This window comes from Rhincodon typus, chromosome 11 (assembly GCF_021869965.1).
Source record: "Rhincodon typus isolate 14 chromosome 11, sRhiTyp1.1, whole genome shotgun sequence".
In the NCBI taxonomy this organism is placed as follows: Eukaryota; Metazoa; Chordata; class Chondrichthyes; order Orectolobiformes; family Rhincodontidae; genus Rhincodon; species Rhincodon typus.
The window spans coordinates 33853335-33876576 of record NC_063342.1 but is presented as its reverse complement, the minus strand read 5'-3'; the positions used below and the strand labels follow the sequence as shown (position 1 = coordinate 33876576).

Sequence of the window (23242 nt, the reverse complement as noted above, 5' to 3'; positions counted from 1 at the left end):
TTTTGCTCCTATGCTGCTGCTTGGCCTGCTGTGTTCATCCAGCTCTGCACCTTGTTGTCTCTCACTCCCTGTTGTGTCTGTTGGAAGGTCGAATACCTCATCCTCTGAATTATAAATCCGGTTCCCCACCCCCTGCCCAACTAGTTTAAACCATCCTGTACTGCTCTAGCAAACCTCCCTCCCAGGATACTTGTGCCCTTCCGTTCCGGTGCAACCCGTCCTTACTGTATAGGTCCCACCTTCCCCAGAATGTGCTCCAATTATCCACATAATGGAAGCCCTCCCTCCTACACCAGTCCTGTAGCCACATGTTTAGCTGCACTGTCTCCCTATTTCTTACCTCGTTATCACGTGGCACTGGTAGTAATCCAGAGATAACTACCCTGTTTGTCCTGGACTTCAGCTTCCAACCTAACTCCCTGTACTCGTTTTTCACATTCTCTGCCCTTTTTCTACCTATATCCTTGGTACCGATGTGTATCATGACTGCTGGTTGCACACCCTCCCCTTAAGGACAGTGTTAGCAACTGTTTGAGAGGAGTGTGTCTCTTTTATTTCTTGGTTGTTTGTGATGCAAATTCAAAGCTAACAAAATAAAGGAATTTATACCTGCAAGAATTTAAATAAAATCTATTTCCTCCACCTCCCTTCACAGTCTCCAGCAGCACTGTCTCTTGAGTTGGAGTCACCTTTTGTGCCTCCTTTTTCTTCACTGTCAGTTTAACTGAATGTTTGCTTTAGATTTTATTGCTTTTTATCTGCCGTGTGAATTTAATTTTTAAAATAGGTTAAATAATGCTTCAAATTTACAAGATGTAGAAATGTAATGTTTTGAAAATCTCTGCCAGTGCAAAAGAAAGCTCAGATCAGTTGGAATGATCTGTGAGAAAACTCTTGTAAATGATTTCCCACATTGCAAAAATGAGAGTGACGTTAACTTTCCCAAAACATTGCACACTTTTAACGAGAACATTACAAAAAATGGCTAATTCTATTTGCAGAGAAGTTACTATTTTTAAAAATGTGGTCCAATGCTCCAAGGTTGTTTTATTTCACCTGCCTTGTCTGAATGCAAATGTTACTTTCAAATCAGTAATAACAGTTCTTGGTGACTGTCGCACAGCAGGTCTAATATAAATTGGTGTCGTATTCCTATTCTTCTTTTAGGTCTGCAACAGCCTGTAGTAAACTTCAACAACATAGGAAGTCCTGATCTGAAGAACATAAAAATTGGGATAGATTGGAAGTTCTTCAAGGTAAAGCCAAGCCTGGTCTGTGGCAGAATGAGGTTGTGTGGAAATGTAAATTTTATATACAAGAATGTGTGCAGTGATAGTGAGTCCAGGCAATACTTTCATATACCTCTTTAACTTGCTGGTGACTCCCCTGTCAAGGAGGATATGACCACATAAATGTCTGAATATTTCCCCTGCCTTAGAAAGGGCAGCGGAGATATACAAGCTGCTTAAAATTATGTGTGGTGGAGAGAGGAGGGAAGGAATCATTTAAAGAGCTCCTTTGGCTTTATGACACATTTTCAGATCTTGAAGACACATAAGGGAAGCTGCACAGAATGTTAGCCGGTTTAGGAACTGTTGGGTTGGTGGGATAATGGACTGGGCGGAATTCCCAGCCAGGCCACACAAATAGCACACGATGAAGGAAGTATCTTCCTTTGCAAGAAATCAATATCAAGGGGAAGACACACAAAGCCATAAACTCTGAGAGTTGCGGTTCTCCCATAGTTTGCAACTTCACCAGCTTGACTGGAATCAAGCTGCAATTCCTCCATCTCCAGCTGTGGGACCTTTTGCAACCTAAATGTTTGCAGCATCTGTATTTCCAGATTCCTGTTGTTGGAGAAGCATTTTAAAGAGGAGTCTAAGTCCCATTTATTGATCTCCTTTACCACAAGTGTGGGAGGACTCTGAGTCTGGCTTTCATCTGGGGCCTGGTTGTCCGCTGAAGTACAGCTCAGATCAGAGGTCACTCTTATTCTACCTTTCCTAGTAAAGTACAAGATATTTATATATACCGCGTTACAATAGTTACATGCAACATTGACATCAGTGCTTGCCACATTCCCTCTGAACTACACATCCAACCCTGTGAATACACAATCAAAGGTGGACAACTTCATGGTCCATCTTAGGGCCTCCTGTCATCTTGTGAAATTTGCCAGACCCCCGAGTGCCTGTCCTTGGGTTCTTATGATTATTGATCACATTCGAACACTGTGATGTCTCTTCATAGACATTTGCCAGCTGCATCAAATACCTGCTTATTACTAATGACTTTTCAAATTCAGTCATGCACTTCATATCCCTTGTGGATCTTAGTACAGAAGATTAAAAAGGATGCTAATTTCTACCAATTATTATCATATTTGTAATATCAGCTCTAATATAAAGTTACTTATAAAGTTATACATAGTTAAATCCAATACTGTGATTCTGTGACAAAGCTAACACTTTTGGGAATAGCTTCCCTCTTATCCAACTTACAAAGCAGCAGTTGTTTATTATGTTGAGGTCATTGTGACCCTGTTTCAAAATTGTTTCTGCCCTCCCCCCCGCCTTGCTACATTATTTGTCTCTTGGTACTGTTACAGGATTATCTTGTTTATACCTTTTTGTTGTTCTAATCTTCTTGTTGACGGAGAAAAAAGTTTCTTCAAGGATGTTTATCGAAATTAGCCTCTGCATCCAAGGCTAACCACCTTCAGAAATTTAATTCCCTAGTATCTAATAAATTTAAACTCCTGTTCTTGAACAAATATGTGTCTATTCTAATATCTAATTATAATTATTTAAAAAGCCTCATCTCAGGTCAGTCAAGCTTTTCTTTTCTATTTCATATAAAAATCGGAAATCTCAAATCAGATGGTTTTCATCTGAGCTGCCTTATCAGAGTCTTGCTGTTTGCATTCTAGTCCTATCTTACAAAGTCTCAGAGACATTTTGTCTGTCTGTGAAGGCCATGATTTGAGCTATATGAAATGCTACATCAGCTAAAATCTCCTTCAATTGTGTCAGTTATAAAAAAATCCCTAATAACTATTTTGTCATATTCAGCCATGGGCAACTACAACACTGTTTTCCTGTAATTATGATAGGTAGTTTTGCTACTTGAAATTCTGTGCTCTTCTAAATTTCCTCCTTGTCTTGAATTTTAACAGGATTGTGACCCTGAAGTTTTGAGTGTTTGTCAGGAAGGTATGGATACTGAAAATTTCCTTTCTTAATGTCTTACTCTGTATAATAGGGCTGAAAATCGACAGCAGAGCCTCTATCTGTTCTCTGCCAGGACATTCCGGACCCCAATAGACTGGAAGAGTTTTAGCTTATACTCTTACAAGCTAATAGAGTCATAGAGTAATACAGCATGGAAACAGGCCCTTTGGCCCAAACTGATCCATGGTGCCCGCTCAGCTACTTCCAATTTCCCACATTTGGTCTATGTCCCTTTAAACCCTTCCCATCCATGTACACATCCAATATTTTTTCAAATGTTGCTAATCAGTCACCTTTATAGGGGTAAGGAGAGAGGAGAGAATCTAGCACAGGAAATTGTAGGGATAAACCCCAGTTTCTATCCACTTAATTTTTAATGAACAGAAAATTACAACTTGTATCTGAGAGATTTCCTGATGTGTGTTCCTTGGCAAAAAAAAATTGATTGCAAAGAGCACAACAGTGGAAAATTCACCCTTTTAATATAGCAGCCACTTCAGAGTCAGATTCTGGGCAACTGAAAGATGTCCCCACTGAGTGATAGCAGTGTAAATGTAATCTTCACTCCAGTATCAGTGTGTTAGTTATGCAGTCTTATAACAGTGGCTTCCTACATGGTCAATTCTTAATCACAGCCATTCACAACCCAGCGAAAGAAAGAAAGAGAAAAATATTGCTCCAACACACGGTTAACAGCTCGATCAAATTTTATTGGTAGAGAAGCAAGTTAGCTGCTCACTTTGTAGATAGATGTAGAGTTTTATGAGAAAAGAAAATAAATTGAAGAGGTTAAATTAGGACCGCAGTAAAAATGCTTGTTTTAATAAATAGTATGTCAAAAAATGTATTTGAGTATTTAAAGCGTTTCTCTTGCCAGTAAAGAACTTGAGTATTGCTTAAAGGACACCTTATATTGCCTTGCCCTAATCAAGGATATCACAGTGAGATAATAAATAACATTTAACTGCCAAATTTTGTTTAAAGTTAAACTAGACAGGCTGACTTTGATTGGCCAAGGCATTGACCTGAAAAATTGGCTCTACCACTCAAAGTCCACTTGCCAATCAATCAGCACACCGTTTGCACACAGCATAAAAATGTTGTTCCTCTTTGCATTGCTATTTTTGAGAGTGTCCTGATGAGTGACAGATGAAAACCTTTGACAAAATGTCTTGCTTTCAATTGTAATCAAGTTTTAATATTAAATAGTAAAAATTCAATAATTCAGTCAAATGTACCATCCTAAACTGATGTTTCACATGTCATCTAGGCTGCTATTTAGGTGATTTTCAGCAATATTGTATTCTTGAAAGGGACAAGAGGGATGTAAACACTGTCATTGCCACCTGTGCCATTGTAATGTACCCCTTAATTTCAGTGCTCATTGTGAGAGGCCTCTCACCATGTAATATCCCATTGTCTTGTAGAGGAATTGAAACTGGTGTTATAAAACGGGAGCTAAAAGCATAAAGTACAAATTTAACTATTTGACTGTTTTCGGATTCAATATTGTTAGTTTTGTCCCTTCTGTGTAGCGGTGCAGTACCTAAAAGGTTTTGGTGCAACACTGGTAGACGTACACATCCCAGAACTGGAGGAGATAAGAGTTTCTCACACTGTTTGCATTCTGAGTGAGATACGGCAGGCCTTGCACGTGGATTTTAATACTCAGTACAACAAGATGGTAAGAAAATAATTGGACTTGGTTGCAAACAATTCAAAAGCTTACATTAAGTGGAAAAAGATGCCCGTCATTTCTTAATTAACACTACTGATTAATTCACCTGATTTATAAACATAGAAATTAGGAGCAGAATTAGACCATTTAGTCTTTCAAGCCTGTTCTGGCATTCAGTAGGATCCTGATTGATCTGTTTGCTTTCCAAATTCCTTATTCCCATCTACCCTTGCTAACGTGAGATTGATTCTTGTTAGGCAAGAGAATCTGTCTTCACCTTTAAAATATTCAATGACCCCACATCCACCATCTTCTAAAGCAGAGAGTTCTAAAGTTACACAGTCTTCTGAGTGAGAAAAAGTCACCTCATCTCCACCTCTGTGTGAAAAGGGTGACCGATCCTAATTTTAAAGCAGTGCATCTAGAATAATTCTTTCCGCACCACCTTGTTAAGTACATTCAGGATCTTATAAACTTCAATCAAATCACCTGTAATTCTTCTAAACTCCAGTGAACTCAAGCCTAGATTGTCGAATCTTTAATCACAAGATGATCGGTTCATTCAGGGATCAACCTCGTAAACCTCCTCTGAACCACCTTCAATATATTTATATCCTTCCTTAATAACAGGACCAAAACTATATTCAGTATTTGAGATGTGGCCTCACAAATGCCCTTTATAATTGAAGGGTAACATCCTTCCTTTATGTTCAGTTCTTCTCATGTTCCCATTTTCACATATTGTACTCCATCTGCCAGATTTTTTGCCTACTCACATCATCTGTATAGGTCTACAGCCTTGTTGTGCCACCTTCACAAAATACGTTTCTATTCATCTTTCTGTCCTCTGCAGGTTTAGCCACTGGTATTTGTTCCCCTCACCCAAGTCGTTGTTATAAATGGTAAGAAGGTGAGAGCTAGCACAACACAACCTGGCATAGGCACTTGGAGGAAACCATTTGTCACATTCTACCAACCTGAAAAAGACCCAAAAATGCAAGCGCTGTTTTCAAACAATCTTCTATTCATATTAGTATGTTACTCCCTATCTATTTCATTCAACAACCATTTATGTGACACCTTGTCCCTTGCCTTCTGGAAATGCAAATGCAGTACACCAGCATGATTCCCTTTATCCACAGCATGTTACTCATAGAGTCATACAGCATGGACACTTCAGTCCAACTTGTCCACGTCGAGCATAATCCCAAACTAAACTAGTCCCACTTTGCCTGTGTTTGGCCTACATCCCTGTAAACCTTTTTTTTTCATATACCTAATCAAATGTCTTTTAAATGTTGTAACTTCTTATGGCAATTCATTCCACATACAAACTGTTGGAAAAAGTTATGCCTCAGGTCCCTTTTAAATCTTTCTCCTCTCACCTTAAAAATATGCCCTCTAGTATTGAACTCACCCATCTGAGGGAAAAGACCTTTGCTATTCACCTCACGATTTAATATACCTTTATAAAGTCACCCCTCAACCTCTACTCCTTTAATGAATTCCAATAAATTGGTTAAACACAATTTCCCTTTAACACAACCAGGCTGACTCTTTCCCATTATGCCTTGAGTTTTTTTTTTCCCTAAAACAACTGCTTGTAATCTCCACAATGATCAATTCTAACACCTTCCCATAACTGATGTCAACCGACAAACAATTTCCTGTTTTCTGCTTCCCTTCCTTCCTGAATAAAAGAGTTATATTTACTTCTTTCCGGTCAGATGGGACCTTTCCACAATCCCAACAAATTTTGGGAAATTAACACCACACATCTACTACCTCATTGGCTGCTTCTTTTAAGCATCTTGATGAAATCCATGTGAAGCCAAAGTCTCATTAAACCATAGCTCCAGCAATGTGCTCAGCATCACCTCCCTAGTGATTGTAATTTCACCAAGTTCCTTTCTTCCTTCAAACTCTTGACTTCTTGGTATTACTGAGATTTTTTTTTGTATCTTCTCTGCTGAAGACAGAAAAATATTTATCCATCTGCAATTTATTATTAACTTTCTTTACTATTTAATGATCATTTATACCATGAGAGAGATTTCCTGTGTTTTGATGTTCATCTTGATTTTTAAAAATGGATAGGTAGTCTGAGGCCTTTTATAGTTGTTATCAATTGGATTTGCATCTTAGAATTAACAGCATAACACTTGACAGTCCTGAAGCAAGGCAGAGAATTCCTTGTGTTGTCAACATGAGGTTACAAGCATCTGGTTGTCTTTAAAAATGTTTCTACTGCTTACAAGATTAAAGACTTTTTAAAAAGTTTGTTCAAAATATAATAGCTGAGAAGCAAAATAACAGACAACAAAAATAAAGTTTATCAACTTCATTCTATGCCATAGATTTGATGCTTGTCAGTTTTTGCGTGTTTCTGCATGCAACTTCTGTTCTCACTACATATTGAAATATTATCCTGGTTTGGGTTCTGTTGACCATTGGCTCTCTGATAATACATGGAAAGCATTATATTTCCTTGTTATTTCCTTGTTACAACAATGTCCTGTCGTACCAATTTCATTTTTTTGGCACTCAATGCAGATCATGTTTCTTTTCTTAAACCATATCATTAATATTTTCTATGACAGAATCTGGACACCCGAGCAACTCTAGCTGTTGCTTCTAATTTCTCTGTGCTGGATTATATACAGGTATGCCATCATGCAGAGATGTAGATTTTGCTCGTATAATTAATATTTTGGTTTTTAACTGCATAATTTAGTCTCTTATTTCTGTCCCCTCTGCCCCCACCCACTCAATTTTTCTCCTAGGAGCTGTTTCCTTGAAGTAGGCAGTTGCAACTACTGAACTGCTTATTTTCTTCTGTCAGTGTTTGTCCTTTAAATGACAAGATGCCCATTTTTCTCTTGCTGGCTACTAAGTAACAATTGCTTAACCAATTTCTGCTCAGTTCCTTGCTAACATAACTTCATTTGTAAGAGTTCACATCCTCGCATCTGCATGAAAACCTTACAGTGCAGCTATAACACCAGAGAATTATAAAATTGAAAGTGTGCACTACTTTTCAGAGTGGATTTGAAATATGGTGAAAGGGGTATAAGGGGTGCTCTCTGTTCAGGTCACACTACATCTATTTTGTCCTTCCTCTGCAGCTTTCTGATGTATATTTTCACTTTCAGAGAAGGACAGTCTCTTAAGCTACAAATTTCTTGTATCTTACACTTTTGCACAGGCTAATCGACAGCGATCACGGACCATGCAGTTCCTAAAAGAAATCTTTAATGATGTGCAATGCATCGTCACACCAGGTAAAATTATACATTTGTTTAAAGCAGTGTTAAACAAACTAATGTTCTAAATTAGGTATGTACTGGTAATTTTAATATAGATTCTGTAATCCACAAATATCCAAACCTTTGTCTTTATGAGCCACTTTGACACATAGCATTCAAGTGGGAGCGCCACAAGTAAAGTTGAAATCAATATTTCTGTTAATTTTGTATATCTTTTAACATGTCCTTACCAACAGATCTCAGTGTTCTGATTTATCAACTAATGAGCTAACTGCATTAAGAGCAGTCCTTCCCAATAATGCATAATTATTTTATCTTCAATACTTTTTACAGTGTTCACAAGTTATTAACTGGAATGAACCTGTAATATTTATAATGTTAATAATCACTTTAATTACATATGTCCCTTAGTCTGGACTCTAACGTGCTATGGTTTTCTGGTTACAATCTTTTTTTGAGTGGTATGGAATTTTGAAATACTAATCTGCATTGCTAATACATATTGTTCATTGAGATAGAATTAAAGAGCACAGTGAATGGAGTATATCAATTCTGACTTTTTATAAAAAAAGACACTGACAGAAGGCTGAAGTTTTTGGGAAGAATTTAATGGCATTTGCAATGTTCTTTGCTAAATTCATATAATGTAGAGGGAAGTTGTGAACTAAAATAGGGGCAGAGATTGAATAATATTGCTGACATGGAGATAGACAGTCTTGCTGATTGCAGAATCATGAAATCCAGACCTCCTCTTAGGATCAAATGTGATACCAAGGCTGCACATGGACTAGATTAATCTCAACCTGTTGCCAAGGAGAGGGATGGAATCAGTGACTGCTGATCAGAGTTTAGAGTGAGGACTGAAAACAATCATTTTAAATCTTCCCAATATTTATTTGGAGGATATTCACGAGATGCCTGTGGTCCTTTTTGGACTATAGCTAATTACCTACTTTTATTCATTCAGTACAGATGTTGGGTAAACAGATGCGGTGATGGTGGGTTAAATCTGGATGTCGTCAGTGTCCACTTGGAAGCTAACATTCTACTTTTGGATGATGTCACCAAGGGACAGCATGTAGACAAGAAGTAGAATAGGGTGATGAATGGATCTGTGGGAATACCAGTAACCACTCTAGGAGAAAGAAGAGAAGCCATAGCAATTTTATTTTTGGGATAGAACCTTTCCAAATACTGAAATATTGGGACGTGGTCATTGTGTAAAATGGGAGCTGAAATAATCTAGATTGAGAACAAATAAAAGGACTTAAGAAAGAAAAAAGTAAGTGTTGGTCAACAGTGAAAATGCAGGACAGTGAATGTGAGGAATGTCAGATCAGCCATGATCCTGTTGAATGGCAGAGCAGCCTCAAGTGGCTAACCTCCTGTTTCTATTTCCTATTTCTTATGGTATTAACTAATTTGTTTCTTCCTTCTCACCCAAATTATATCAGCAAAGGAGTAATTTCACAATAGATCTTGAATTTAGTCAGTGTTCTAGTAGAACGAAATAAACATTCTTTTAATATTTTAGGAATAGTCATTGTGTTCAGTAGAGAAAGACTATGATTATTGCAGTCTCAAAAATGTTCAAGAATGCTGTAAGTTGATCTCTGACGAATGCATACATATTAAGAGGGAGTGAGGGGGTGCTGGGTGTGAGAAAGTCAGCACAAGCAACAGTAGCAACTATTGTGTTTAATTATTACTTTGGCAATTTTGGAGATGTAAAATAACAGCTGAGCTTCAGTATGACATCTAAGGCAGGAGTTTTCATTTTGATGGTATCCTCAATTACTTGATAATGCGAATCACAGGCACTTAAACTATTTAGGTGAATGAGACTAATCCCTGGACTAAAATTGAATGCAATTTGAGATATTAATGTTCATTAAGTATAGCTGGCGATTTGCTAAAAATGTGTACATGATAAGTAGTAATAGTAAGTTGCCACTAACTCTATAGCATCCAGTCTCCATGTGATTTAGTGTGTAGGCAGATGTATTCACTGTTATATTTTTATACTGTTCTTATCTGTGTCTCTAGCTATACCCTGTACTGCTCTACCTGCTGAACCTTCTGACTTCGTCACAGGGTGCAGTGATTTTCATACCTTGTTCCACACAATAAGGTAAGAATGAGGAATTTTTGTATCTTTTATTTTTGAATGAGGAACATCAAACAAACAAAACCACAAGAAGATCAAATGAGCTATTGATCCTGCCACATTCTACAATTAAATACTGGCTGTATTTAGATAGAAAATTGAAAATATGGACATGGATTTTTGTTTCAGACTGGAAAACACAGCTTGGGTTGTCTTACAGCTTTGAACAGTTGAGCCAACCTGCAACCCACATTCGCACCATGTTTTTGTCTTTGAGAGATGTAAGTAGGATAGGCTCAGTTTTGCAAACTGTGATGCAGTGTGGGAGGAATGTAACTATATAGGTGGGTTGAGTGGAGGTCTGCTTTTATAGATTCATAGATTCATACAGTGCAGAAAAGGCTCTTCAGTCCAATGAGTCTGCATCAACATAATTACCACCAAAAATGCGCTAATCCCAATTTCCTGCACTTGACCGTATCCTTGAATGTTATGATATTTGAAGTACTGATCCAAATATTTTTTAAAAGTTGTAAGGTTTCCAGCCTCCCAGGTAGTGCATTCCTGATAGCCATTACAAACAGCAGATTACAAACTACATGGGATTTAAAGATAAATGTTTCAGGCTACAGGAACTTCGGAAAGGACAGTGTAATTATGAAAGATATGAATACGATATCAAAAGAAAGAGATGTGAATGGTCAGTGGAAATGGATTTGGGGACAGCAGCCTAGCTTCCAATGTTGCTATTGTGCCTCCTAAACATCAAGTAGTGAGATCTGAATTTGTGAAAGCGTTTAACCCTTACCTGTCAGCAAGCTTCTTCCCTTTTTTTTCTCTCCCCATCCCCGCCACCCACCTCAGCCACTGTACTGGGGGACTCCTCATTCGATGATTTCTAACTCCATTCCCCTTGTACTCAGTTCCCAGTTATGAAGAAAGATCACCGGAGCCGAAACATTAACTCTGATTTTTTCTTCACAGATGCTGCCAGACCTGCTGAGCCTTTCCAGCAACTTCCGTTTTTGCCCCTTGTACTCTGTTTTCTGAATTAATTTGCACCCCTACGTTCCACCTTCCATTTGAATTCTCTCAACTATAGCAAACTTCCCACCAGTCTATCTCTAATTTTCCACATCACTCACATGTTCTTTCTTCCCTGTTACCTTCTTCTTTTCCACTGGAACTTTTCCTGATCACTGACTTCAAGTCAGTAAATACGAAATTTTCAAACTCAGACTTCCTATCCTCATATGTTTCATTTTGTGTGGTACCTCTGCGTTTATTAATCATCTTCAACAATACCCACACCTTTGCCTTTGTTCATGGCAAAATCTTCGTTTTCTTCCGCAACAACTTTGTGTTTGTATACTGCCTTTTAAAGTAATAGAACATCATAAGGCACTTCACGGAATAATTAACATAATGGAATGTGACATTCACGATATAATCAGAGAATCCCTACAGTGCAGATAGAGGCCATTTGGCCCATCAAGTCTGCAGTGACTCTCCAAAGAGCATCCCATTCTATCTCCATAACTCCATAGGCAGGAACTGAAGAATGTAGATTGGAGGCAGATGTTTGAGGGCAAATCAACATATGGTATGTGGGAGGCTTTCAAGTGTAAGTTGGTGAGAACTCAGGACTGGCACATTCCTTTAAGGATGAAGGATAAGTATGGCAAGTTTAGGGAACCTTGGATAACGAGAGATATTGTGAGCCTAATCAAAAAGAAAAAGGAAGCATTTATCAAGGCTAGGAGGCTGGGAGCACACGAAGAAAGGGTGGAATACAAGGAAAGTCAAAAGAAACTTAAGCAAGGAGTAAGGAGGGCTAAAAGGGGTCATGAAAAGTCATTGGCCAACAGGATTAAGGAAAATCCCAAGGCTTTTTATACATATATAAAGAGCAAGAGGGTAGCTAGACAGAGGGTTGGTCCACTCAAGGACAGGGAAGGGAATTTATGTGTGAAGCCAGAGGAAATGATGAGGTATTAAATGAGTACTTTGCGTCAGTATTCACCACAGAGAAGGACTTGGTGGATGATGAGTCTGGGGAAGGGTGTGTAGATAGTTTGGTCCATGTTGAGATCAAAAGGGAGGAGGTATTGGGGGTCTTGAAAAACGTTAAGGTAGACAAGTCCCCAGGGCCTGTTGGGATATACCCCAGAATACTGAGAGAGGCAAGGGAGGAAATTTTTGGGGTCTTGAGGGAACTCTTTTTATCCTCACTGGCTACAGCAGAGGTCGCAGAGGATTGAAGAACAACCAATGCAGTTCTTTGTATAAGAAGGGTGGCAGGGATAATCCAGCTAAGTACAGGCCGATGAGCCTTACGTCAGTGGTAGGGAAATTATTAGAGAGGATTTTTCGATTGACAGGATTTACCCCACCTGGAAATCAATGGGCATATTAGCAAGAGGCAACATGGTTTTGTGAAGGGGAGGTCGTGTTTTACTAACTTGGTTGAGTTTTTTGTGGAAGTGACAAAGATGATCAATGAGGGTAGGGCAGTGGATGTTGTCTACATGGACTTCAGTAAGGCCTTTGACAAGGTCCCTCATGGTAGGCTGATACAAAAGATAAAGTCACACGGGGTCAGAGGTGAGCTTGCAAGATAGATAAAAAACTGGCTCGGTCATAGAAGACAGAGGGTAGCAGTGGAAGGATGCGTTTCTGAATGGAGGGCTGTGACTAGTGGCGTTCCTTGGGACCTTTGCTGTTTGTAATATATATAAATGATTTGGAGGAAAATGTAATTGGGTTGATTAATAAGCTTGCCAATGACACAAAGGTTGGTGGAATTGCGGATAGCGATGAGGACCGTCAAAGGATACAGCTGGATATAGATCGGTTGGTGACTTGGGCAGAGAGATGGTAGATGGCATTTAATCCAGAAAAATGTAAGGTAATGCATTTTGGAAGGTCTAATCCAGTTGGAAAATATACAGTAAATGGCAGATCCCTTAAGAGTACTGATAGGCAGAGGGATCTGGGTGTACAGGTACACAGGTTACTGAAAGTGGCAACGCAGGTGGAAAAGGTAGTCAACAAGGCATATGGCATGCTTGCCTTCATCGGCCGGGGCATTGAGTTTAAAAATTGGCAGGTAGTTTTGCAGGTATATAGAACCTTAGTTAGACGGCATTTGGAATATTGTGTTCAATTCTGGTTGCCACACTACCAGAAGGATTTGGTGGCTTTGGAGAGGATACAGAAAAGATTTACCAGGATGTTGCCTGGTATAGTGTCATTAGCTATGAGGAGAGGTTGGAGAAACTTGGGTTGTTCTCACTGGAATGACGGAGGTTGAGGGATGACCTGATAGAGGTCTACAAGATTATGAAGGGCAAGGACAAAGTGGACAGTCAGAAGCTTTTTCCCAGGGTGGAAGAGTCAGTTACCAGGGACCATGGGTTTCAGGTGCGAGGGGCAAGGTTGAAGGGTGATGTACGAGGCAAGTTTTTTACACAGAGGGTGGTGGGTGCCTGGAAATCGCTGCCAGGGGAGATACTAGAGTGACTTTTAATTTGGCAAATATATGAATAGGATAGGAATAGAGGGATACAGTCCCTGGAAGGGTAGGGGGTTTTAGTTGTGACGGGCAGCATGTCGGTGCAGGCTTGGAGGGCTGAAGGGCCTGTTCCTGTACTGTAATTTTCTTTGTTCTTTGTAACTCTGCATTTACTGTGGCCAATCCCCTTAGCCTACACCTCCCTGGATACTACAGGGCAATTTGCTTTCAGCATGGCCAATTCTGCACATCTTCGGACTGTCGGAGGAAACCAGAGCACCCAGAAGAAACCCACACAGACCCAGGGAGAACGTGCAAACTCCACACAGTTGGCCACCCAAGCTGGAATTGAACCCAGTTTCCTGATGGTGTGAGGCCCCCATGCTGCCCTGTGCAGGTATATAGTGAGATATTAGGGAATACTGGGTAATCAAGTTGCTGATGTACCAACAGGAAGATAAATAAGTAGGAGTCCTTCATGATTGGATAAACAAAAATACCAGAATCAGATGAACATTTGTTTTAGCTGTGAAAATTCTTAATCTAACTGGGTGATATATTTTTCATCTCAGATATATGCAGCTTGCGAATTTGACAGGAATTCCTTCTCTTGTAGTCCCTGTTGGTTACAGCTCCTCCAGACTACCCATAAACCTTCAGGTAATCTTGCACTCTCTCAAAGTTGATGCAGATGGCCAGAAATGTTATTGTAAATGAATGAGGCAAAAATGTTTCATTATGTCTGATTTAAGGCAATGGTTTGATTGAGGTCATAGGTGTGTGTACCCATTTGTTGTCTGATCTGATATTACATAGATGATTTGGAGTTGGAGACTAAGTGTGGTATGTCAGAATTTGCAGATGACACTAAGCTGTGTGGTAGAGCAAAGTGTGCAGAAGACACTGAAAGTCTGCAGAGGGATATAGATAGTTTAAGTAAGTGGGCAAAGGTCTGGCAGATGGAGTACAATGTTGATAAGTGTGAGGTCATCCATTTTGGTAGGAATAACAGAAAAATGGATTATGTTTTAAATGGTAAAAAATTGCAGCACGCTGCTGTGCAGAGGGACTTGGGTGTCCTTGTGCATGAATCGCTAAAAGTAGGATTGCAGGTGTAGCAGGTAATTAAAAAGGCAAATGGAATTTTGTCTGCCATTGCTCGAGGGATGGAGTTTAAAAACAGGGAGGCTATGCTGCAGCTGTATAGGGTCCTGGTGAGGCCACACCTGGAGTACTGTGTGCAGTTTTGGTGTTCTTGCTTGAGAAGAGATATAATAGCACTGGAGGGGGTGCAGAGGAGATTCACTCGGTTGATTCCAGAGTTGAGAGGGTTGGATTATGAGGAGAGACTGAGTAGACTGGGATTATATTCATTGGAATTCAGAAGAATGAGGGGAGATCTTATAGAAACATATAAGATTATGAAGGGAATAGATAAGGTGGAGGCAGAGAGGTTGTTTCCGCTAGCAGGTGAAACTAGGACTAGAGGGCATTGCCTCAAAATAAAGGGAAGCAGATGTAGGACTGAGGTCAGGAGGAACTTCTTCACCCAAACGGTTGTGAATCTGTGGAATTCCCTGCCCAGTGAAGCTACCTCGCTGAATGTTTTTAAGGCAAGGCTAGATAAATTTTTGAACAGTAAAGGAATTAAGAGTTATGGTGAGTGGGCGGGTAAGTGGAGCTGAGTCTCAAAAAGATCAGCCATGATCTTACTAAATGGCGGGGCAGGCTCGAGGGGCCAGATGGCCTACTCCTGCTCCTAATTCTTATGTTCTTTATGTTCTTATGACTCCATTATGTGAAAGAAGACTCTATTATGCAAAAGTGAAACTACAGTCTATCGTACATGAAATGATATGAGCCAGAAAGATTTAGAATATGTTGTAATTGGGGTCGATCAGCATGAGTTGAGACAGACTCAGTATTAGCATATGCCGAAACACACAATATGATCTATGAAACGGTAGAAATTAGTACAAATGATTAGAAGCTATCTTCTGTTAGACTGTTTTTCTTATTCTCTACCTTGTGTTCCCAGCCTTTTGTGCTCTGTGTATTGTCACACTACTGCATTGGAATCACATTGTCTGCCCTAAAAAATTGCAACTTAATCACTCTGATGCTTCCTTTCAGATTATGGGTAAATGGTGGGATGAAGCAATTCTTTTCCGAGTTGGAATGAAGGTGGAACAATTCCGAACTGAAACCAAGAAACCTCAGATTTATTATGATCTTCTGCAGTGATGCATTAAGTTGTCCCTAGCTGTGCAACTGTATATTCGTCCTTGTACGTTTCTCTCTGTTGTACTACTTGTCTGCCTCCCTGCTGGGAGAACAACTTTCGTCTCTTTTTCTCTTTCCTTTTACAGATTACCTCCAGGCTCCTGGCTATTGAGAAAAATGCAAAATTAAGATAGGTATATTTACATGTGCATAATAGATGATCTAATGCAAATCGTGGAGTGTAATATTTTAAAGGAACTGAGAGTAGGTGCATGTTTTAAAAGAATCAAATTAATGATTTCCAGGAGGAATTTAATTCTAAATTAGAATCTCCGTAATTAAATATCAACAGGCACAGAGGTTCAATACATTAATTCAATTTTTGATGATGGTCATTGAGTAGCTTAATCATTAAATTAACAATCGCACTGAACTACCAATGGCTTTCTAAACCTGTATGTGTAGCATATGGATCGCATTCAAATACACAATTCTGGATTTCGATTGTAGATGAATGCTTCTGCTTTAAGTTGGAAGTTATTGCAAAGTTGAAACTTAGTACATTAAAGAAATGAAATGTGGTAAATCTGAAACAATAACAGAAAGTGGGTCAGTCAGCATCTGAGGAAGCACACACATTTACGTTTTGGCTGCAGAAAGGTCTTTATCTTAAGTATGAAACTTTCTTTCCAGATGAAGTTAACTTGGAAATGACCAGGAGTTTTCAGGACTGTGCAACAAACTAAAAAAACTAATTTTTGTCCAACTTCTTAGAATTCTGTCACAACGAATGGCTAACCGCCATCAGGTAGAAAATCCATTTGCTGTTTGTGTTAGTCTTGGGTAACCCGGCTTCCAATGTTGAAACGCACTAATGTGTCTAATAGTTTTGTCAACTTGATGCTGCTAAGCCACTGGGAGTTTGATTTTTGCCTGTCAGGGGGAGAAACTATTAGAGTGTTCTAACCCCAAAGGTGAGATTTAAATTCATAATAGGTTGCATAGATATTATAAATATTCAAACAGGAAATGGAATTTTGCAACCAATATCAAAGCTTTCTGGCAAGCTATTTCAGTTTAATTGTTAAAACATTGAATTGCATGTCTTCCTTCATTGTCTTGCATTTTAAATGGTATAACACTGATACTTTCAATTGAGTTGTTAAGGTCATTTGAAGTACATTTCCTCAAACTTTTACTTTTGATGGGGGTGAAAGGTATGTTATCTGTCTGATTGTCAATTACACACATTGCCCAGTTTTTCTTTCCATTGGTTTTAAAAGGAAGAAAAATCAAATGAGGCATCTAACAGGTAATCAATTTGTTATCAATCATTCTACACTCACGCTAAAATTGAAAACTCCAGTGTGTTATCGAACATTGAAGATAAGTAATTTTTTATTACATATTTGATTAAATAGAGAATCTTTTATTGTAATACTTGTTGATTTTTTTTAACTGTTACAGTTGTACCAACTACTTGATTGCACTGCACATAAGAATCTTTTCAATTGAATAAATCATCCAATGGAGTATTTCAAATGAATGTGATGCATTCCATTAGCGTTTTGTATATATTCACCATCTGTAACTTTGAAATATTTTAATTTTAATAAAAGATCTTTTCAACATCAGAGCTGAATAAGGTTGTTATCACTTATCTTAGCAAAATCGTTTTAAAGTCCTGTATTTTAAGCATTATAAAATTAGATTCTAAGAAGTAAGTGAACAAAATGATCATGATAGGGTTTCGGTAATTTACTGTATCAGTAAATGCTGTGATAGAGTCCTACTTAAAGCAGTCTTCACCATTTTCAATCTGATCTTGGAGCTTGAAGAAGTCATCTTGATGGATGGAGTTATATGGTCGTTCAACATAATTTCCTTGTTTTTCTAATTGACGTGTCCATGTATAAAATTTTATGGGCTGTTCCACTAACATTTACACTTCTTGATAACAATTATATTTGCACCTCAATCTCCCTTCCTAGAACAGTCAGATTAGTCACGATCATACTGAATGGTGGAGCAAACTCAAGATGCTGAATGGCCTACTCTGTCTCCCTGATCAGACAAATACTGGATTGGAGCTGGAAGCTTCAATGTCTGTTTGTAAATTTGGTATCTATAGTCAGTAAAATTTGTAGTTTTTTTCGTGTTATGTCAAAATCTTTCATGTGTGGAAAAAGAAGAGATACCTGGACCTAACAGAGCATATATCCCTCCAATCTTTCTGATTTATTTCTAGTGTTTACTTTTTGTCCACAATGATCCCTCCATCAATTTCTTTATTATACTTGTAATATCATGTGCCTAAATACCTTTATGAAATGTTTAAAATTTCTTCCAAAAATCCATGTAGTTGACATTAATTATAATTTTTCCAAGTCACTGAAATAACTCTAGCAGAATATTTCCTTTACAAGTTCATAGTGAATCCTTGATTTAATCCATGCCTTTCTAATTGTTTGTTAATTTGAACCTATTTTAGTTTCTTGTGGACTGCTTATCTCTGCATTATGGTCTCTTTCCAAGGAAAAGGATTGGAGATTCCATGCGAGTGATTTCTGTTCCATTGGTGCTTCTCAGAACCTCTAGCGCTGGGCAGGGATCCAGGTTCGATCCCAGCCTTGGGCCACTGCCTGTGTAGAGTTTGCATGTTCTCCCTGTGACTGTGAGTTTCCTCTGGGTGCACCAGTTTCCTCCCACACCAACAATGTGCGAGTTAGGTGGATTGGCTGTGCTAAACTGCTCCATCATGTCCAGGGATGTGTAAACTAGGTGGATTAGCCATGGGAAATGCAGGATTACAGTGGATAGGGTAGAGGGCTTGGTCTGGGTGGGATGCTCTTCGGAGGGTCGGTGCACACTGGATGGGCCGAATGGCCTCTTCCTTCACTGTAAGGATTCCATGATTTCTATGATTAAAGGCCAAGTGGGGGCTCAACCCTTGTGGCCGAAAAATGCTTCGGCTTAAATTAGTGTGGAAAGATCTGAGTTGTCACTGGTGCTTGCGTGCCATCTTGATTACCCAACCCTGCAGTAACATCACTTTCCACACAAACATCATGATCCCAGCTGATAGTAATACAAGTCAGATCTTGGAGTGAAATCTGGCTTGATAGATCATGAATTTCACTTCACAATTTGTTTACAAAGGTGGTCAGTCACCGAACATGTTCACAGGAGTCTGCCAACATACTTTAACTGAAGAACATCGCAATTTATAAAAGGGAAAACACACAAATGAAGTTTCAAAAACATTTTTTTCTTCCAATCTTAACTTTAAAAGCATCGAACTATTCATTTGCAAGCCTTTTTTAAAACAAAGATCTTATTTAAATGCATATGAATAAACTCCAGGCAACCTTACAGCATTCTTGGAATTCAAAATGTAAAATGAAACAAAACACTGAAAAATGTGGGATTGACAAGAAAGTTAGGAAAATCCCAAGGGATTGCCAGGTAAGAGCTTCTTGATGTCAAGAGCGGAAAGTACTATTTTCCAACCAAGCATTGAACGCCAAGATGGAATTCTTGATAGTGAGTGGTGAGGGGACTGTTTGTGTGCATTAGCAGTTCATTATTAGTTCATCACACCTCATGTGTTTGCATTTTCCCATTCTCCCACCCACTGGAACATAACTAGATGACAACAATTCCTGATAATGGAAGTTTGAGTGGTAACCTGGGAACTCCAGTTATACCCTTGGTCCTCTGACGGTCCACCTTGTACAGCAGTCACCAATGTTTCCGGGCATTCATCATGGACAGTGACCACGTACACACCCATCCACCAGGACCTCCAATTCCCAGTTATAAAGTGAGGTGCCAATTGCCATTCGGCATGTCTGGGGCAATCGATAATGACTGGAATTCCAGAGCTGCCTTGTACATTGCTTGATCAGGTGTATGCCAGGCTTCAAAGATGGCAACAGGAATCACAGGAAATCCTGGCAGTGGCCTGTACATGTGCATGTAGTGAGAGGGAGGATATGTCAAGTGGGGTACAATAGGCAGGTTTGGGAAGATAGTATGAGAAATTTTGCGAGGGCTCAAAAAAAGGAACCCTCCATGAAACTTGTCAAAACGGACATGTATCTGATCTCAGCCGTGGGTTTCATTTCCCTTAACACACGCAATATTGAAATACAAATCAAACTTAAAGCTGTATATTATTCTGACCACTTCAGTACCCAAATAAATAATATCCACAGGTTCCAAATAATAAAATATCATGAACTGTCAGCACACCTCCCTGCAGAGGAAAAGATGAAATGTTATCATTCAGAGACATTTTCATCTTTCTATTATAATTTCCTCATTCACTATAGCTGCTGTAGTTTTACAAGATGTCACTTTGGCAGTAACAATATTCCACTAATTAATCAAGAAATTTCCATAACAATGATATCCTACACAAATCCATTTTGATTACGACATTTCTTCTGTGCTTGCACTTGATAAAGTATCCATCATAATATTCTTTTCTTCCTGATGCAAATGATTTTCAAATTATGTGGTAGTAGCATTAAACTCCAATAAAATTGCCTCAAATTCTTGGTGTTGAATCGCGATAGAAAAACCAAAGAGTAATGGTGTGTAATAAGTTAACATCTCCCCAGATGTATTAGATATGAAGACTTAAATGTTGTAGAACCAATAGCAAATTCAGTCTCTTTTTCCATAGTTGAATATTTCTATTGATGTACATTTAGTTTGTGTGGGAAAAATTACTGACTGGCCATTCCCATCTCATCCTGCCGTAGCTGTGCTGCACCAACATGGATGCCACTGGCATCAACAGCTAATTAAATGATTTTGCATAATTTGATCCTGCTAAAACTAGTGCAGTAGTCAATACAGCTTTGAAGTTGTTGAACCACTCACTGACGTTCTATTTAAATTTCATGTCTATTCAAATTTCTTGTCTTTCATTGACAGCCTTGTCAACAAAATCAATATAATGCTGAAATTCAGAATGAACTTCTGGTAATATCCACTTGTTCCGATACATCACAAAATGTCCATTTTGTCTCAGGCATGGGAAAATCCAAGATGGCCCTTATTTTTGCTTCTCAAGGTGCAACTTGGTCTTTACCTACACCATAGCTCAAATAATCCACTTTTAGGAACATATAGACATTTACAGTACTAAAAGAGGCCATTTGGCCCATCATGTCTGCATCAGACAACAAAGATATAAATACGATAATTCCATTTTGCAGGTCTTGTCCCATAGCCTTGGACGTAATGGCAACAAAAGTGAATATCTAAATACTGCTAAAATGTTATACAACCCCTACCTCAATCATTTGTTCTGGCAGCAAGTTCCAAACTCCCAGCACAATCTGGGTGAAAAGAAATTCTCCTCAATTTTCATCTTAGTCTTCTTTCTCTTGCCTTGTTTTGGCAAGTTCACTTTTAGTGATATTTATGACAAAATTGGTTCTTGGTGATCAATCAGACATTTTGTTCAAGTGTTCTAAATGCTTTTCCCACATTTGGCTGAATACAACCATCCTTTTTTATTGTTAATACAAAACAATTGCATTATCCTTCAATTACCTTGTTGGTTATTTGCAGAAATGTTTCTGGTGTATTTTTAATTCTGAAAGCATGAGTTTACATTCAGGCCAATTCAGTGTGGAGCTGGAGGAACACAGCAGGTCAGGCAGCATCAGGACTGATGAAAGGTCCCAACCCGAAACATCGATTTCCTTGCTCCTCTGATGCTGCCTGACCTGCTGTGTTCCTCCAGCTCCACGCTTTATTGACTTTGACTCCAGCATCTGCAGTTCTTGCTATCTCTGAGTGACTTTACATTGAGACCATCTGAGGTTACAATTGTAAAAGCTAATATTTCTTTGGCTGTATCAGTCAGTGGAACTTGCCAAAATCCATTTAGCAAGTGAGTTGTTGTAACAAACAGCTTGTCTAATCCCCTCAATATAATTCTCTAACTGAGGAATAAGATATGAATCTGCTTTTATTACCATTTTAACTTTGCAATAGTCTATGCACAGTAGTGATCTATCTGGTTTCGGCACCATCACAATAGGTGATTTCCAACTGTCTAACTCTGTTCAATGATCTCATTGTCCATCATGAACGTAATCTCTTCTCTCACTTTGGTTAACTTCTCTGGGTTGAATTTATAAGTATGTTGTTTTATGGTTGAAACATCCCCTATATTAGCATTATATATAGCCAAAAATGACTTTTCTGACCTATTTACACAAACTGTTTTGAGTATGTAATAGCTTTTGCACATCACTTTGGCTTTCTGGGAGACAGCAAAGTAATTCTTTCTACTTTACAAGCACCTCCTTATTGTCCATTCTAATTACTAGAAGATCAACTTCAGAAATTTCAATTTCTGAATCACCTTTGAATCATTCTGATTTTTAATTCACTCCCAACTTAAACCACCTGCAAGTACACTTATGTTTTGACCATCCTCCCTATCATTAGTATTGCTCTAACAAATTAACATGACATGTATGATGCTGTTTCCTCCTTTCTGGAATACTCAGTACATAATTCATGTCATTGAGATTCTTTTTGATGTGATAAGATCCGTTGAGCATTTCTTTTAATGGTTCCCCAAAAACAGTAACAATAACTGGCACCTTTTCTCTCGCAACAAAGTTCCAAAATTTGGCCCTAGTTTTCATGGTCTGCCAAGTACACTTCAAATGCTAATGGCCAATCCATACACTTTGCTTAATTTTTCTTGGAAAATTGACAAATACAATGGAGGTGTAGTGAGTGAGCTTTGGTTTATAAGTTTTCCTTTAACTTAAGAGGTCTTTCCACATCATTTGTACATCAGTTTGAAAGGACTGAATCCTGTGGACTCATTAGTGGCATCTCTAATGGAAAACAGTAACAAAGGAATTCCTTTATCCTAATCACTAGGACATTCTCAACAATAATCTCTAATCATGGTTGTTGAAGTTTGATGCTGTTTTTACAAAGCTCCTTCAGATTGTGTATGATAATCTGAAGACTATAGTTGTTTTATTCCCAAATTGTTCACTATTTCTTTGGATATTTGTTACGTATGATCAGATTACTGTTCAATTTTTTTCTTTGGATAATTCATATCTTGTTTCAAAATAAAAGAACAAATTTTTCTACCATTTCATATGTAATTTTCCACAAAGGCACTACCTCAGGAAATCTTGTTATTACATCCATAATTGTTAAAAGATACTG

At 38.5% G+C, this 23242-nt stretch overlaps 1 protein-coding gene across 3 annotated transcripts in view; it reads left to right on the top strand.

The window, feature by feature from the left end:
* Positions 1-17655, top strand: part of LOC109922033 (fatty acid amide hydrolase-like) — a 66658-nt gene extending 49003 nt beyond the window's left edge. For all 3 annotated transcript variants that reach the window (XM_048603332.1, XM_048603329.1, XM_048603330.1), the window contains exons 13-20: positions 1168-1256; positions 3179-3215; positions 4769-4917; positions 7512-7574; positions 8117-8192; positions 10224-10308; positions 14371-14458; positions 15932-17655. In XM_048603332.1, coding sequence (XP_048459289.1) covers positions 1168-1256; positions 3179-3215; positions 4769-4917; positions 7512-7574; positions 8117-8192; positions 10224-10308; positions 14371-14458; positions 15932-16042 — 698 coding nt within the window. In that variant the 3' untranslated portion in view covers positions 16043-17655. The remainder of the gene's footprint in view (positions 1-1167; positions 1257-3178; positions 3216-4768; positions 4918-7511; positions 7575-8116; positions 8193-10223; positions 10309-14370; positions 14459-15931) is intronic.
* The last annotated feature ends 5587 nt before the right edge of the window (positions 17656-23242 follow it).